The sequence below is a fragment of the Mirounga leonina genome, unplaced genomic scaffold (assembly GCF_011800145.1).
Source record: "Mirounga leonina isolate KUSES-001 unplaced genomic scaffold, KU_Mleo_1.0 Mir_176, whole genome shotgun sequence".
NCBI lineage: Eukaryota > Metazoa > Chordata > Mammalia > Carnivora > Phocidae > Mirounga > Mirounga leonina.
Genome location: NW_023270454.1, coordinates 18,672,433 through 18,691,548, shown reverse-complemented (window position 1 = coordinate 18,691,548; position 19,116 = coordinate 18,672,433). Strand labels below are relative to the sequence as shown.

The 19,116-nt window shown below is 36.7% G+C and overlaps 1 protein-coding gene across 16 annotated transcripts in view; it reads right to left on the bottom strand.

Annotated features, from left to right (window-relative positions):
- Positions 1-19,116, bottom strand: part of LOC118022172 (probable ATP-dependent RNA helicase DDX60) — a 188,767-nt gene that overhangs the window by 100,181 nt on the left and 69,470 nt on the right. For 15 of the 16 annotated variants that reach the window (XR_004682397.1, XR_004682391.1, XR_004682390.1 and 12 more), the window contains 7 exons: positions 15,149-15,307; positions 11,934-12,081; positions 10,419-10,571; positions 8,115-8,219; positions 6,295-6,495; positions 1,070-1,174; positions 665-806 (listed from right to left, as the gene is read on the bottom strand). Coding sequence is in view for 8 of the 16 variants with exons in the window: in XM_035022745.1 (XP_034878636.1) it covers positions 665-806; positions 1,070-1,174; positions 6,295-6,495; positions 8,115-8,219; positions 10,419-10,571; positions 11,934-12,081; positions 15,149-15,307 (1,013 nt within the window). In the remaining 8 variants the exon portion in view is untranslated. The remainder of the gene's footprint in view (positions 1-664; positions 807-1,069; positions 1,175-6,294; positions 6,496-8,114; positions 8,220-10,418; positions 10,572-11,933; positions 12,082-15,148; positions 15,308-19,116) is intronic. The other variant, XM_035022749.1, reaches the window with a different exon arrangement.

Sequence of the window (19,116 nt, the reverse complement as noted above, 5' to 3'; positions counted from 1 at the left end):
TAGGAAATATAACAAATTTAAGCACCAAAAGGAAAACATTTCTTATGGGGACACTGTTTAAGGGTCTATGGTTTAATTATAAAAATCAAAGTTTTTAATTTTAAAAATGTATTAAACGGAATATTAGGCAGGCATTTAAAAGGAATTCACAAAAAGTTTACATGATATTGGCAAAACTATATTTCAGGGAAAACAAGATTCTAGATTATGCAATTAATGTATCAGTTATTTAAAAATACTATATAGTTATATTCTAAGAAAATATGATTGGAAGAAAATACTCACAAATACTAATGGTGAACATTATATTTAACATAATGCCTTCCTATATCCCTTTTCTATGATGAGCACATATTACATATAATTAAGAAAAAATATTTATTAAAAAATCATATATTTTTTAATTATGTTCTGAGTCCTGGAGTCCATAGATCACTAAAGTTCATAAGAAACTGACATTTTAAAATAGGTGTCACAAAATACGGTTGTCTCCCATATGATCTATATTAATAGGTATACAAAACTTTATTTTATCCAATTTCGTATCTCTAAATTATCTAAATATTAACTTGTGTTTTCTTTGTAGAAAAAATTTTCCTAAGTGCTAGCTTCACTATAGTCTCTGTTACTCTTTTAAGATTATACACACAAACATCAAGCTTACCTTCCCTAGTTGGCTGACAGAGATTATGGAAAAGGCCTTTTACAAGAAAACTGACAAAAACAAGATTAGAAGGCTCATGATAATGCAAATGTGATACAAGTCCAGCAAACCCCATTGGTTTACCTTCTTGATCTAAATAGCCCTAAAAAACAAAAATAATTTATTAGTTTGACTCAATACATCCATTAATTAATAACTCACTTATTAAGAGCTAGTTTAAAACAGTATTTAATGCCAGTATAAGAGAGATTGGTAATCGTTACCTGGCCCAGTTGCGATAATTATATCAAGTAAAGAAATATTCATCATTGAATATAACCTTCTAAAGACCACAATTAATTCAGCATGATAAAAAATAAAGATAGTACCATTCCTATTTCACAAAAAGACAAAGGACAATCATACCTGTTTCACAAGGAATTGCAAAGAAAACAAGAAATAAAGTTTTAATATCTTCATGACTCTGGGTTTTTTGAAGGACAGCAATGAATGCTTTAGCACTGACAGCACCTTTAAAGAAGAATAATTCACATCATGTTAGTTTTATGAAATATATTTTTAAATAATAATATAGGTATATTATAATTTTAAATTTTTTCTTATGATGTTTTGACATCTTAAAAAAACCTTTTTGAGAAAAACAAACAAACAAACAAAAAACTTTTCTGGTTGGGAAGAGACTGTCCCTTCCCAGGCTAGCTAAATCCTAAAGATAACAACAACTTGCCTAAAAGCATGCCTATCATATACAAACCAACCAATCCCAAGTTTATACCCCCAACTACTTCCTTCCCTAATTCTCACACATCTAGCCAATACTTCTTGTGTCCTAAATCATCCCAGAGCAAGGTCCCAGGCAACAAGAGGCCACCTGCACAGCCCAAAACCCAGCAGAATTATTCAAACTAGCCCGTCCGGGGCGCCTGGGTGGCTCAGTCATTAAGCATCTGCCTTTGGCTCAGGTCATGATCCCAGGATCCTGGGATCGAGCCCTCCATCAGGCTCCCTGCTCAGCGGGAAGCCTGCTTCTCCCTCTCCCGGTCCCCCTGCTTGTGTTCCCTCTCTCGCTGCGTCTCTCTCTGTCAAATAAATAAATAATCTTTAAAAAAAATAAAAAATAAATAAACAAACTAGCCCATTCTTAACTGCTTACTCTGCCCTGTCTTGCCTTTTCCATAGAAACTATAATAAAGGCAGGTCACCTAAACCTTCCTACAGCTCCTATCTTTCTCCTGCTGACCAGCCTGGTACCCTTCACATATAGTCCCACATAGTGTGCCCTGACTCCTGTCTCTGAGGCTTATACTTTATTCTCCTGAAATTTACCTCTGTCTCCTCCCGTTGCTGCACCTATCACATAAAAGAATATAAAACAATAGGATAGATATTACCCATATCTATTATACCACACAGATTCCTGCAATATATAAGATTCAGTTAAATTTCACATTATTTGCTTTACCATCTTCTTACATGGCACAACCTTCCTTTAACAAATAGAACATATAAAACAGAATCATCAGAAATGAAACATATTGCCAAAAATTCTGATAATGAATGTGAACCCAGTTTAAGAGCTTACAGCTCTAGGTTTATTCTAGAGAAAAACAAGATATGCTATTGCATTCCCTGCAGTGTTGTGGCAAAAATAATAGAACTAGGTTGATTAAAACAAGAGTAATAAAAATATTGCTTGGTTGCGGCACCTGGGTGGCTCAGTCATTAAGCATCTGCCTTCGGCTCAGGTCATGATCTCAGGGTCCTGGGATCAATCCCTGTGTCAGGCTCCATGCTTAGTGGGGAGTCTGTTTGAGGATTTCTGTCCCTCTCCTTCCGCCCCTCCCCCGCTCATGCTCTCTCTCTCTCTCTCTCTCTCTCTCTCTAAAATAGATAAGTCTTTAAAAAGAGAAAAAGAGGGGCGCCTGGGTGGCTCAGTCGTTAAGCGTCTGCCTTCAGCTCAGGTCATGATCCCAGGGTCCTGGGATCGAGCCCCACATCGGGCTCCCTGCTCTGTGGGAAGCCTGCTTCTCCTTCTCTCACTCCCCCTGCTTGTGTTCCCTCTCTCGCTGTGTCTCTCTCTGTCAAATAAATAAGTAATCTTTTAAAAAAATATTGCTTGGTTTTTGGGGTAAAACAGCACTGAGATAGCAGTTCAGATAACCTTTTAGCTGCCCACTAAAACATCTATGAGGTTCTAATAAAAGGAAAATTTCCTGACATCACCAAATTTAAGCCTGGCTACCATTAGGCCTGAGAGTTTGTAGAACCTGGGAAGAGTCTGTACTCATTGTAAGGCCAATGGACAATGTAAAAAGAAGGTGGGAGGATACAGATGAGAAAAAGAAGGGAGATAGGAAGGGGGACATGGTGTACCTCACCTTTACTCTAGGATGATTCTTTTTGAGAGTGCCAAAAATGCCCTTTCCTACTACCTCTCTCTCTCTCTCTGTTGCTCTACATTTAGTCATAGATGGCAACAGCAAGAAAACAGCTGAGTAGTAAGAGGGTGAGCAACTCATGGTGGTTCACTGTAATCTTAGAGATGTAAACACATAACTAAAGTCATATTAAGATGGTAAGGACCCTGATAGCAATGCATACCATAGTTTTTAGTGATGAATGACATCCACATGATCAATGTGGCAGTGAGACTGGCAAAAGTGGATCAATAAACTTTCAGTCCAGAAAATCTACATAAGTTTAAAATCTACTAAACACTAACATTTGGGCCAAAAGCTATTCATCTAGCCTCACATTTAATAGGGTATTTGAATAGCACTTAGGTAGCCAGGGAGAAGCCAGAGTGAAATCATACATCCTATTCTTTGGCAATCCATCAGACTTAGAAAAATGTACCTATATTCAAAAGTGAGAAAATAGAAAAACCCACAATAGATCAACTCTTTATAAGAAAATTGATCACCTTCCTAAAATACTAAAATATGCTAAAAATATTTATTAAATGTCTATACCAGGAACTAAGACGACCATCTTTGGCCACAGAGTGCTTATATTCCAGTGGAAAATATAGAGAAAATAAATAAAAACATGATAGATAGATAGATGATAGATAGATAGATAGATAGATAGATAAAAAGACAGATGATAGATGATAGATATTTGATGTTATGTAAGGAGTGATACATGCTATATATAAATGAATACGGATCATAGTGCAGCAGACAGGATATACATTTACAATTTAGAAAGCATAGTGGACAGTAGGCTTCACTGAGAATAATGTTAGAGCAAAAACTGGAATGAGATAAAAGAGTGAGGTTATGTAATGTGCCTGAAATATCCATGGAGCAGGGAGTGGGCTCATGTGGGAGAGCAGGAACAGGTTAGTTCAACAAGATAATCAGGGATCAGGTTCTGCAGAACCACCATAAAAACATTGGCTTTTACTCTTAAACAAAAGAAAAGGGGGGGAGCTGACCTATAAAAATTATTTTCTTTATGCAGCAAAAAGTTTTTTGAAAAATTATTTGGCATCCTCAATGGATACCATAAGATATGACCTCTACAAGACAAGGCAAAACAGCATAAGGTAAATGGACAATTATAAATTGACATTAAAAATACTTTATTTCATCTAAAACTAATGATGTAATGTATGGGGATTAACATAACAATAAAAAATAATAATTTTTAAAAATACTTTATTAATATGTAAAAGAGTGATATAAGAAATAGTGAAGAATTTCAGGAAATTAAAATTCCACATGTGTATTACTAAAGAGCAGAACTGAAACTCTGGAGAGCAGCATCAGCAATGTGAAAGATAAACTTCACATGTTTTCTCATAATGAAGAAAAACATAGCATTGGAGTACAGAAAAAGAATTTTTGATTTAAAAATTATAACACTTCCTGAAAAGAAATTGAACAAATTAAAACAGAAGCAAATATCAAAGATTTAATTTAAGATATCTCTTCTTAGTTCCAAAACTACTTGAGCATTATTCAATGCAAATGTATTTAGCAGTACTGAATCGTACACTCAAAAATGGTTAAGATGGTAAATTTCATGTTATTTTTATTTTACCACAATTTTAAAAACTGAGCATGAAGCTTCCTATGAGCATGCTTCATGTAAGCATGGAAATTCAAAGTTCTTAGCATATAACTAAAACATCAATTTAAAAAATGACCCACAAAACAAGAAATCCTGGGGAAAAGAATTTTAAATATAAGGATTTTTTTTAAAAGATTCATATAAATACATAGGCAGAAAAAAATCAAATTAACTACAAGAAAGCAGGAATTACATAGTTCCACAGGGGAGACTAAAAGAGTCTACTCCACTGTAACAGTACATGCCGGAGGTAATGAAACTGTCTTAGTTTGATGTGATGAGTAAAGAGAATATTCTAAGAATTTTATGTCCATATTTGAGCCTTTTATGTGTGAAGATTGCAGATAGATCTTCTCAAACATGCCATCAAACATGCCAAGGCAAAGAAAATAAACCACTCCAATAAACTTTCTTTAAAAATCTTTAAACGCTTGCTAAAAGATGTATTCTTCTCTCCAACACAGAAGTAAAAATTAAGTATGCAGAAATGGGGAAGTTTGGGTCTAAAATGATATGTGCCTGCTCTGTAGGACCATCAGCAACACAAGAGCCAACTCATCACGAAAGTCCTGAAAGAGTCCTCACATCAACAAACAGTATCTGATTTAATTGGGCATACTAATCAATATACAAAAACAATGCATCTTCATAAGGATGAAAACCAAATTGTTTCATTATGAATTTTAAATCTTTCATTGTGTGATTAGACACAAAATATTTATCTCAGGAAAAACTTCAGGAAAAGTTTACAGTCATACCAATCAATATCTAATCAAATATATCAGTGTTTGAAAACCAAATGTACACCTATGCCAAAATACCAAAATGATAATATGACTGTCTTTGGATGATGAAACCTGGTATGGTTTTTGCTTTCTTTCAACCTTTTGCACTATGGTGAATTTGGATTACTTTGTTTTTTACAAAAAATAAACTCTTTTCTTACAAAATGATCACAACAAATCGTGTTCCTTTTGAAAATGGAATCTAATCCAGATCTTTTAAAATCTATAGCCAGGGGTGCCTAGGTGGCTCAGTGGGTTGAACATCTGACTCTTGATTTCACCTCAAGTCATGATCTCAGGGTCATGATCTCCAGGATTATGAGATCAAGCCCCGCATCAGGCTCTGTGCTCATCAGGGAGTCTGCTTAAGACTTCCTTTCCCTCTCCCTCTGCCCCTTCTCTCACTCATGCTCTCGGTTTCTCTCTCTCTCTCTGAGTAAATAAATAAAATCTTTAAAATATAAAATAATATACAATCGATAGCCAGCACCCTTAACTACTATAGGACAATATCAATCACACATGAAAAAAGTAATCTTTAATTCCAAATGCCCATCCAGCACAAATTCTATGACTGATAGAGGAGACAAACAAAACTAATTATTATTCTCCCACTCTGCCCCAACCCTATACTATGCAAGACATTGCAAAGCATAAAAAACTGATGAAACTGAAAAGTTATTGCTACAGATTTCTAAAGAAGAGCAAACCTAACCACAGCCAAGCCAGTAGTGAAGACTCTACCTCAGAAAATGTCAAGCACAGTACCTTCGCTTTAGCATCCTCTGGGTCATCTCCTTTGGAAGCCAGCAGCATGAGTCGCAGGACCAGGGTAATGCCGAGAGGGAATTGTCCTCTCAGTTCAGGAACATTGGATTTAATGAGTTTTTCTACTTTGGGCAATGGAATATCAAAGAAATATACATCTCCCAGCAGGTCTTGACCTCGTCTTCCAGCACGTCCAGACATCTGGAAACAGAAGAGAATCACAAAGTAAAACTTCCCTAAATATTTTCTCCATCACAGTATAAGAATTGAGCCTTTTACATGGGGTTGTAGCAAGTAAATTGTGCATATGTCCAACCATTATATAAACTGAAACTAAAATCCAATGGTGTAGCACTTAGGAAATTTACCATGGCTAAGACAGAGCTGAGAATGAGACATTTATCATTATTATACACTTATTTCATGCCAAAAATTGTGCTATATATTTATATCATAATATATAGATGAAACAAAGCACAAGAAGACTAGACCCTAATTACAAATTCACTTATCGCTGAACTAATTACACCAATTCTCTCCTTTCCCACTTCCTCTCCCTTGTTCCTTTCTCACACACCAGTGTGTTGCATTACAAATCACCATAAAAACTGTGCACAAATTGAGGAATACATGAGTAAGATAAAATTCTGAAATTCTACTTGTAGCAAACAAACTCTTTATAGAAGTTGTATTAGTTCTCATGTATTAAGTGCTTAGAAGGTGTTAAATTCTTTGAACTGTCTTTATACAGACCTCACAACAACAACCATATAAGGTAAATATAATCATTATCTCCATTTTATAATGTAGAAATAGGACCATGAGGGATAGAAGAAACTTGTTTGTAGTCAAACACCAGAAAATGGAGAATCCAACTCACACCCTGGCATTTTGACTCCCAAGTTTATCATCTGAAACATCATAACACATAGGGTTCTGGAGAACCCTACTATGGGATTCCCAAAGATGATATGGGAGAGGAGAGCTCATGCAGAACACAGCCCCAGGAAGAGAGATCAGAAGGACAGGGGTTGGTAAAGTGGTGGGAAATAAGAGGGGTGTTATATTGGATAGGAACAAGGCCTACAAGAATAAGAAGTAAGTGTTTAGAGAGAAAGAGAGGGGGGCATTTTGATAAAAACTTGAATATTGGCTGATACCTAAAAATGATGCTGCTAGCAGAAATATTCATCAAATATTCCTGAGCAGGGAAGCCATATGAAGACACACTGTACTGTGTATAGGACATAGCAAAGTAAGGAGAATTGAAAATCAAAAGAACCATTTTAATAATACAAGGCCAAGAATGTATGATGAGAGATAGTGAAGACAGAAATTGCAAGGCAAAATCAAATACATGTAAGAGAATAATGAAGTGGGCTTGGTAATAGATTGTGTATTGGGAGCAAAGAAGAGAGAAGTATTAACTCCAGAGTGCAAAATCATGTGCACAGGAAATGAATGAGTAAACATCCATCTAGCACCTTTGATATGTATCTTTCTTACAAATAACTTCATTTAATTCTTGCAAATGTTGTGGGGTAGTAACTGTCACCCCTATTCTGGAGATAGGAAAAAAAGGATCAGGCAGTTCAGTTGTCTCACCCAAAGTCACATATCTGGTTGGTGAGGGCCACATAATTCTGCGCTCATGTGCCTACCACTAGACTACAGCTAATCAAGAGAGTCAGGCACGAATGAATGCCAAGGTGTGCTAGCACATGAATTGCAATATATTCGTAAACTAACAGCTCACATTTTTTACCATTTTATGGCCGTACTTTCATAATGAAATAGTGAGTGTATGCATATTGCAATACCTGTCTGTAATTTAAAGCATCCAGATAGATTGAGTTTTGAGCAAAAACCACAGATTTACAAGGCATGTTGATTCCTAAAGCAAGTGTCCCAGTAGCTGTCACCACCTAGAAAGAGAATAAATCAATTCTTCATGAAAGAGCATTTCAGTAGAATGCCATATAGTTACTGAAACTCTCTGCACTTCCATTGAACCGCAGTGGGAAAGCCACAGATGCCCTATTTGATATTGGATCTCCACACTGACAAGAGTACCTGGCACATGACAGGTGTTCAGTAACTATTTCTTAATGAATGACTAAAAAAGGGAATTTCCTCATGGCAGGGTAATAATACTTTTACAAACCACCTTCTGGGATATTGCCTACTTCATCCACTACAATTTATTTGTGAAGGTTATTTCTATGGGGATAACATATCTTGTAATAAGGGCAAAACAAAGTTTCATTTTTCCCCCTTGAATTGCCTTGACAACTGACCAAAAATGGGAGTAGGGCAAACTTTAAGTTTCTTAAATGATCCAACTTTTGCTCATTCTCTCATATAATGTTGGGTATTTCCAATGGCCCTCTCTTTCTCTTTACATTGATTGTCATATATGCCATGGCTTAATGTTAATGTTTAAGTATATGGAATAATTCTCTCTAATTATTCTGTAACTGAGACCTATACATCTGTGAAAATGAAACACACCATTTATTAACTATTTTTCTAAAGTTCTTTAATAAAAACAAAAATGGGAAAAGTAAGAACATTAAATTTATACTATAAGTAGAATAAATACCTTTTTAAAAATGTGCTCTCTATAACAAAGCTATCACTATTTCCATATTGCCTTCTCTAGAGTGATCTAATTATTCATTCATTAAATCAATAGTAATTAAGCCACTACTATTTAACATATACTATTTTAGACACAAGATATGCCGATCAAAATAGGTGTGCCTCTTTTCCTCAATTTATAAGCATGTAGAAAATTTTGTCTCTAGTTATTGACCTTTTTTTTTAAAGACTGTATTTATTTATTTGAGAGATAGAGAGCTTGAGTGGAAAGGAGGGGCAGAAGGAGAGGGAGAAGCAGACTCCCTGTCAAGCAGGGAGCATGACTCAGGGCTCAATTCCAGGACCCTGGGATCAGGACCTGAGCTGAAGGCAAAATATTGAGGAAAGTTAAAAGATAATTTTTTAATCTGGATAAAAACCAAAATATATTATTAACAACTTTGCTTAGCTTTTCTCTTAACTAATAACAAGTTTTTTATTTACTTTAAAAGTCAATAATTAGAGGGGTGTCTGGGTGGCTCAGTCATTAAGCGTCTGTCTTCGGCTCAAGTCATGATCCCAGCGTCCTGGGATCAAGCCCCGCATCGGGCTCTCTTCTCAGTGAGAAGTCTGCTTCCCCCACTCCCTCTCCCTCTGTGCTCTCTCTCTCTCTCTCTCTCAAATAAATAAAATCTTTAAAAAATACTACCTAGTGTATTATCCTCTTACTCTCTCCTCTCTCCATCCCCCTGCTTTTGAGCTCTCTCTCTCTCTCTCACATACACAGATATAATATACATCATACAAAAAATTTTATATGGATAATTTAAAAAACTCAGAGGCTATTCTTAAATATTACTCAAGATCTAAACTAAGAAATTATGTTAATCCTCCATGTAGATTTATCGAGACTATCCCCATGCATCCTCATGTAAGATAATAAATAAAACATAATAAGGGTTGGTTTTCAAGCTATTTAAGGTAATCTTCCTCTTGTCCACTATGAGTGATGAGAGAGAGAGCATTTAGGAATGACTCATCTAAAAACTGCCAAAATACGCAGTGAGCCCTGAGGAAGTGATACATTCTTGCTCTTACTTCAGCTATTATACTGAGAACAGATTTGACCAAAACCTATTATAAGTGCCCTCTAAGCCCGTGAAAGAATGTTTGTAACCAAAATTATATGAACAGCTGACAAAATTCCCTAGATATTATAAATGAAAAAGCAATGGATTGTTGTTCCAAGATCATAATAGGTATACTTCATTACAGAAATATCTGTATCTGTTTAGGGAATATTTTAATTCTTGAAAAAGACATAAACTACATGATAAACTTCAAACCCCCTCCCTCAATTAAATGAGATGGAAGGATATGCAGTGATATCATGAGTTGTAAAAAAAAATAAATAAAAGATAAAATAATAAAATAATGAATAAAAATATAATTAGATGAGAAAAAAGTTACTATTTTCTCCTTTCACGGACATTCACTTTCATACAGACACAGCTTCAACTTTTAGAATGAAAAAATTTACCTACCCTAATAAAACCTTTCCTAAAAAGAATCTCAACTAACTGCTTTTCTTTGAAGTTTAAAGAGCTGTGATGATATCCAATACCCCTTCTTGCCAAAGCCTTCAGTTCTGCACCCTTTCTTGTGAATTTTACTCGATCAAACACCATCTGCAAAGTCTGAAAGAAACAACAGTATTAGGGATTTTGATCATTTTAAGTTTAATTTAAATCAGAATAAAATATTTAAAGAAAGTAGCAGTCATACTGTGTAATAGTTTGACTAAACAAAGCAACTACTTGAAATTGACTTTACATGAGTACAAAGAAAAATTTATGGCAGCAACAGTAACTATAGGAAATATTCCCAAATTTTTGAACAGACTGTCTCTCACTGTTTCACCCCACTTCAGGGGTGAATAGTACTGACAAAACAGTAGACAAAACACCCAGAGGAGGTGTGAGTGTATTACCTGCTCTTGCCTGAGGGAAGTCAGTTCTCTACTGGAGCCTTACAAGTTCTCCCTAGGGACAGAGACAGAGAGAGAGAGAGAGAGAGAGAGAGAGAGAGACTTCTCCAGGAAGGCAGAGTGGGCTCCTTACCCCATATCGTCTGGGAGTGCTTACTTCTCACTGTAAATCAGTCACAAATGGCCTAAAAAATAACCATTCCCTAGGGGGGAAATCCACTTGTGTAGAGAGTTATACGTACAAAAACAAACACTGCTTATGAGAGGGAGAAAAAAAAGAAAGAAAAAAAAACCCTAAGCATCCAAAAGCAAAAAACACTTCGGTTGTGTAGTCATCCACGCAATGGAATATTGAGGAGCCATTCAAATGATGATATAAATTCATGGTTATTAAAAAGGAAGAAACTATGAAGTTTACAAAAAAAAAAAAATACAATAGAACTGTGTGTGAGTGTGTGTGTGTGTGTGTGTAGTCACAAATGAAAAAGATATAAAGGGTTCATCCAGAAGGGCAGTGTTTACTTCTGATTGATGACATTGTTTTTATTGTTACTAATTTGTATTTTCAAATTCATCTACCATAAGCATGAATTGTTTGCATTAAAAAAAATTTACAGAAAAAATGGCATAGCGCTTTTATATTTCAATGTCTTTTGGTAGAATGTTTTAACTATAATATAGACAGCTTCTGATTTTGACAAATTCTGTGTACATTATTTAAGTGGTATTGAACCACATGTACCCAAATATTCAAATGAGGTGTATGGGATTTAAGTCTAGAATTCAGGCTGTGAAAAAGCCTTTCTGTGAAAGAAAAAATAATAAAAGGACAGACCCTCTCAGGAGTTAATTGTTAACAAGCAAGAGATAACCTATAAAACTTTTCCTGTCCTTTTTAGACATGCTCTGCAGAGCCCTCAAGACTTATGTGTAAGTAGAAGGTCACAGAGAGAGAATTCTATTCTATTAGAGATTGCATTTAGTTATTACATTCAGCACTGTCTATAACTGAGAAATAATGGTTGATGAGTGAAGTCATTTCCTGGAGGAGTATTTTATTCCAAGCACTGACCTCAGTGTCTATAGCTTTTTGATTAGCATATGTGCACTCCTGAGGGATTTCCAGGTTCTTCTCTAAAGTCTTGAGTAGATTATTATGTTCAGCTTCATGTATTAGGATTTGATCCATTTTTCTGGGATTTTTCTGGCTTTTTTCATCTCTGTTTGTAAAAATAAATTTTAAATAATGAATAGTCAGATTTGGCTATCATCATGAGCCCAAGACTTCCTAGATCCCCTCATCACCCAGACATTCACTCCTATATACATCTGTACTATTTTGACTCAGACTTCCTCTTCTAATGCTCTTCCTCATTAGCCTCTGGGACTTGGGGTCCTTCAGTAAACATTTCCCTATGTACCCATATCTTCCCTGAATGTTCCCTCCCCTCCTTGCTGCAAGTAGCCTTCTTACCAAATCCAGTTCTCCCGACATGACCTTGTTTCCCCTTGCTAAAGTGATAATCATTTTCTCTTTTTCAGCCTTTAGGACACCAGGCTTGGAGGTAAGGTAAGTGTCCCCCCCTTGTTCCACATTGCCAATTTCAGGCCATTGTCCTTTCCTTGTGGTAGAGGCTACAACAGCTCTGAGCTTGGTTGCTAAGGAAGGGCTCTCAGCTACACTGTTCCCTGGAGAATTGTCCTCAACCTACAAGAGCTTCCTAGAAATGCCTGTGAGGTTACAACCTCTCTTGGGAGAGAGGAAGAAGCCTAAGGCCAGTAACTAATATGAGGTACAAAAATCAGCCACCTGGACCCAAGCTGGGACAATTCGTGATGCTCCCAGATCTCTCTATTGGACGAGGCTTAGGCATGCACATCCATGCATATTTTCTTTACTTTCTCCCCCTCCCCTTTTATTTTTGCTTCCTTCACTTTCCCACAGGTCCCTCATAAGCACAACCTTTCAATAAATCACCAACACAGATATCCCCATCTCAGAGTGTGCTAGTAAGGAATCTTACCTCAGACATGGTTGCATAAACCCTGGCTATGTCATCAGACCATATTATCCATTATCCCTCAATGTAACGGCCTTTTATAGATACCCAGATCACTTACCCTTTCTTTAATTTTTTTCACTTTGTCTCTTAGCTGTGAATTTAAGACAACTCCAAATATGAGAAGTATCTCATCGCTAAGAGTTCCCACCTCCAACTACCATTACCCTTAATTCAAGGGAGAATGATATGACCATGGAAAGGCTTGGCCCTAATGTTTGCAAAGCAGGGGGCAGGGTACTAATGGAGGCCCACATATTGTTGTTTAACTATAAGTTTTGAATCAAGGTAACAAACTGCCAAATAAAATATATTCTCTCCTTCTACCTTAATAAATATAGCTCCATAATAATGTGGAATTTAAAAGGGTGAGAATGAGGGGCACCTGGGTGGCTCAGTCGTTAAGCGTCTGCCTTCAGCTCAGGTCATGATCCCAGGGTCCTGGGATAGAGCCCCGCATCGGGCTCCCTGCTCTGCAGGGAAGCCTGCTTCTCCCTCTCCTACTCCCCCTGCTTGTGTTCCCTCTCTCGCTGTCTCTCTCTCTGTTAAATAAATAAATAAAATATTTTATAAATAAATAAATAAATAAAAGGGTGAGAATGAGCTCCGGGTGGCCACGCCTCTTAATATCCACTGACTCCTAACATTATAGGAACAGATGCAGATAGAAGAGGGTCAGAGTGGTACTCTCCAAAACACAGGGCCCCCTCTTACTCTCCATATAATGATGGTACTGAACAAGGTATTAAAACATCTTTTATATTTTTATAGTTTGAATTGTTGGTCACTAATCCAATTTGAAATGATGCCCTGAAGAAAAGTTGTCTAAAGATCAGTTACTGAAAAGGCTCATACTTCCTATGCTGTCCCTATCTGGGCTCTTCACCTCCCACTACTTCCAAGGAAACAGCACAACAGGCAGAGGGAAGATAAGACGAAAGGTCAGCAGCAAATTATACCTTGCTCTAAAATTTGAGAAATCTGAATCAGAGGAGCTCTGAAAACTGTGTCTACTTTGAAGAAATATCTGAGTTTTTTGATTGCTCAGATTCATTTAAAATATTTATGAAATGACTATTACCTACCAAACAATGTGCTGAGCACTGCAGATAAAAAGAGGAAAATACTAATAATGTAGAAAAAAGAAAGACAAATGAAAATAACAATAATGCATTATAATAACTGATCTACTAAATACTGAAAATGTAACAAGGACACAGGAAAAAAAAAAGAGTACTAAATTTAACTGGGAATTACAGCAAGATTCAGAGAAGAGATAGCAAAATTACGAGTATAAGCTTTGGGGGCAATCAGAAAGGAGTGTACCTAAGGCAGATGGATCAGATCATGGAAAAACATAGAGGTAGAAGAACAGGTCATGTAAGGAGGACCATAAATGTTGATTATTATTAGAAGGGAGTGGTAGGAAGTAAAACTGGAAAAGTTAGGGCAAACCCCAAAACCTATTGACATACCAACAACATCCAAAAAATTTAGACTTTATCATCAAAGCAAGGAAGAAGGAAGAAAGAACATTGAACATTGGATAATTTAATTAATTTGAATGTTAGCAAGACCAATTGTTAGCTACACTGGAGAGTAGGGAACCCTAAGGTTCTGGAGTCTAAAAAAAGACCCTTGCAATCATTCAAGGAAGACATAATAAGCATCTACATCAGGCAGCAAATAAGATAGAATAATAGGGAAACAATAAACATCTTGAAGTAGAGTTGTCAGGATTAGACATGAGAACAAGGAAGAGGAGTCAAAAGCAAAGTTCTATCAAGCATAAAACTGGCATTTCAATCAATTCTCAAATTCATTCGATGTTCACGTATGTGACTGTGATGATAAATCAGTGACACCTCCATATTGTGACCCAAGACAACGTGTTTTGACTTTGTTCTGAGGACTGACAGAGAGTTGGAGTCACATATGCTTATTTTGAGGGATGATTATGTCAGGTACATAATCCACCAATACCGATAAGCTGTGGTCCTGCCTCTCTGAAGTCCTAAATGAGACTCATCTATGCAACTAAAGAATATGTATATAAATATTATGACCACTTATCTTTATCCCATTCTCCCACCCAAATTTACACAATTTGCAAATAAGTTCAAGCAATAACTAGAACTTCTTTGTAGCACATTCAATCTATGTTTCCGATTCAACTTGTGGAGTATTTTAATCCTTTAACCACTAATTTGTTTAATTAAATACTTACATTGTCTTTTGTTTCTCAATGGATTTTTTAACTTTTCGAAGTTTGTTAGTCATGTCATAGGCTTCTTTATCAGCTTTAGGAGGTCTTTGTCTCTTTTGCTTTTGCTCCAGGAAACTTCTCACACATATAGCTGTTTGTTCTACATCTCTTAAGTTGAATCTACAAGCAAATGAAAAGACCACTTGCCTTGAAAACAGTGTCATAAATAAAATTCAAATCATATTTCCATCTACTGTTAACATCCTGACATATACCTGTTGAGATTTTAATATCCATCTTTCTGAGTTTTATCCTGAATAGGCATACAAGGTATTCTGGGTCAGCAGATTCCTTATTAACTACATTATAGTAAACAGTAAGTTCCTCTCCTTGTTGAGACCTTACCCCTGAGGCAACAATGAGAGCCCATGAAAATTTTTCCTGTAAGAGTAGGTAAAATACTCCACAGGTAATGGACAGAGAACAATGGATTTTCTCTATTTATATACAGAAAAGGGATTGCCCCCCCAAAACAAGATGAGAAAAAAAAGTTTAAAAACAAAAAAGAATTATGCTCTTTTATTGGTATTGTTGATGTAGTTGCTCTTGTATTTAATTCCACTCAAATTTAGGCCTTTCTCCTAATAGAATCAAAGGCCCTTAGCATTATATAAATATGTGTAAGTTCAGATTACACAAATCTTTTGTGAATTTTAGAGACTCCTTTGGTTTTTTTCCATTTTTATTGAAATATAATTGACATGTAACATTGTGTAAGTTTAAGGTGTACAGCATGATGATATGATACATCTGCATATCACAAAGTGATTACCATAATAAGGTCAGTTAACACATCTATCACCTCTGGTGGCTGCCTTTTGTGTTAGTCTGAAAAGATTTAAGATCTACTCTTTTAGCAACATTGAAGTATACAATACAGTATTATTAACTATAGTCAACATGCTATACATTATATCCCCAGAACTTATTCATCTTATAACAGGAAGTTTGTACCCTTTGACCAACATCTCTCCATTTCTCTCACTCCTACTCCCCTGAGAACCTGGCAACCACCAATCTACCCTCTGTTTCTATGAGTTCAGCTTTTTTAGATTCTATATGTAAGTGAGATCATACAGTAAAATTTTGCTCTTAGGCAGGAATGGTATACTGATGAAGTAAGGATTAAATAAATGGCAGTCTATGACACATGGCAAGAAATTTTATATAGTAGACAATAAAAAAATAAAGTTAGTAAACACTTAAACATGCTATTTTTCAGACACTAAGTATCATAAATCTATTAATCCATTTTGTACTCACAATCACCCTATGAGGAAAGCACCATTATTTTCCCAATATCATAGATGAGAAAATGGATATATAAAGAGATTAAGTGATCTGTCCAGGATTCCACAGCTTGTATGTGGAGAGTCTGGCCTCCAAAGCCCATGTTCTTAGTCATGAAATCATGTTACTTCTTTTTTTATTTTAATGCAATTTACTTCATCTAGGTGTACATTCTGTATGAAAAGGCATCATTTTCATCATAGAACCTCATGTTTTAAAATCTAGATCACTTGGGGGAGGGAGGAGCAAGATGGCGGAGGAGTAGGAGACCTAAATTTCCTCTGGTTCCAGGAATTCAGCTACATAGGGATCAAACCATTCTGAACACCTACGAACTCAACAGGAGATCGAAGAAAAGAAAAGTAACAACTCTCTGAACAGAAAAGCGACCACTCTCTGGAAGGTAGGACGAAAGGAGAAGTGAATCCAAAGTGATATTCAGGAAGATAGACGGCAGGGGAGGGGGCCTCAGTCAGCCACTACCAGCAAGTGATAGAGCCACGGAGCATAAAATCAGAACTTTTAGAAGTCGGCTTCGCTGAGGGACATGGCTCCAGTGGCTAAAGGGGGGATGGAACCCTCACTGAGACAGTGTGGTCTCAGGACCCTCAGGGTCACAGAAAGACCAGGGGTGCCTGAGTGCGGCAGAGCTCCCAGGTATCAGAGCGGGGAAGCAGCTGCAAAGAAAGAGCAGAGGAGTGGGCTCTCAGCTCGGGGCTGCCATAAACCGTGATCCGCGGCACAGTCAGGCCACTGCTCCTCCAGCAGGGACACAACAAGCTGCAGATCCGGGGAGACTCCCCTTCCTCCCCGGGGAACAGTGGTGTGGGAGTGCACCACAGGGATCTGCTGGGTTTGGAGACTCCACACGGGCGTCGGGTACCAAAAATAGAAACGCTTGGTAGCAGGCCGGGTGAGCATGGAGTTCAGCCAGAGACCAGGGAGATGGGAGTGATTGACTGCTTTTCTCTGGGGGCTCACTGAGGAGTGGGGCCCTGAGTTCTCAGCTCCTCCGGGGTGGAGATTAGGAAGCCTCCATTTCACTCTCATCCTCCAAAGCTGTATAGAAAGCTTACAGGGAACAAAAGCTAGGGAGAGCTAACCAAGCCGATTGCTTAGCTCAGACCCGCAAGGGCAGGGCAATTCCGCCTCCAGCAAAGACATTTGGGAACCATGGCAACAGGCCCCTCCCCCAGAAGATCGGCAAAAACAGCCAGCCAAGACCAAGTTTACCGATCATGAAAACGGCAGAACTCCAGCGCTAAGGAAATACTGCACATAGAATTCACGGCTTTTTTCCCATGATTCTTTAGTCTTTCAAAGTTTTTTTCTTTAACTTTCTTTTTCTTTTTCTTTTTTTTTGAATTTTTCTTTTTCCCTTTTTCAACCAACATCTTATCAGTCCCTTTTTTAAAAATCTTTTTTATTTTTCATTTTTAGAGTAATATTCTATCCCTTCATAGTAGTTAACCTTATTTTTGGTGTATATATATATATGGTTCTCTCTTTAAAATTTTGGGATACAGTTTCTTCTAACAGACCAAAATATACCTTAAATCTCTAATGTATGGCTTTGTTCTAGTCACCTGCCTGATCACATTCTCTCCCTTTTTCTTTTTTTAAATCCTCTTCTTTCTTTTTTCAACCAACTTCTTATCAATTCCTTTTATAAAGTCTTTTACAATTTTCATCTTTACAGTCATATTCCATCCCTTCATTGTATTTACCCTATTTTTCTACATATATAGGTTTTTCTTTCTTTAAAATTTTGGGAGGCACTTTCTTCTAACAATCCAAAATATGCCCAAAATCTAGTGTGTGGCACTGATCTATGCACCAAACTGAACATATTTGATCATATTCTGTTTTTTTTGGGGGGGGGGTTGTTTGTTTGTTTTTATCTTTTTCTTTTTCTTTTTTCTTTCTTTCCCTTTCCTTTCCCCCGGTTACAGGTCTCTTCCGATTTGTTTAGTGTATATTTTTCTGGGGCCATTGTTACCCTGTTAGCATTTTGTTCTCTCATTCATCTATTCTCCTCTGGACAAAATGACAAGATGGAAAAAATCACCTCAAAAGAAAGAACAAGAGGCACTAATGACTGCCAGGGACCTAATCAATATGGACATTAGTAAGATGTCGGAACTAGAGTTCAGAATGACAATTTTAAAGATACTAGCTGGGCTTGAAAAAAGCGTGGAAGATATTAAAGAAACTCTTTCTGGAGAAATAAAAGAACTAAAATCTACCAAGTTGAAATCAAAAAGGCTATTAATGAGGTGCAATCAAAAATGGAAGCTCTAACTGCTAGGATAAATGAGGCAGAAGAGGGAATTGGTGATATAGAAGACCAAATGATGGAAAATAAAGAAGCTGAGAAAAAGAGAGAGATAAACAACTACTGGATCATGAGGGCAGAATTCGAGAGATAAATGAAACCATAAGATGAAACAATATTAGAATAATTGGGATCCCAGAAGAAGAAGAAAGAGAGAGAGGGGCAGAAGGTATATTGGAGTAAATTATAGCAAAGAACTTCCCTAATTTGGGGAAGGAAACAGGCATCAAAATCCAGGAGGCACAGAGAATCCCCCCTCAAAATCAATAAAAATAGGTCAACACCCCAACATCTAATAGTAAAA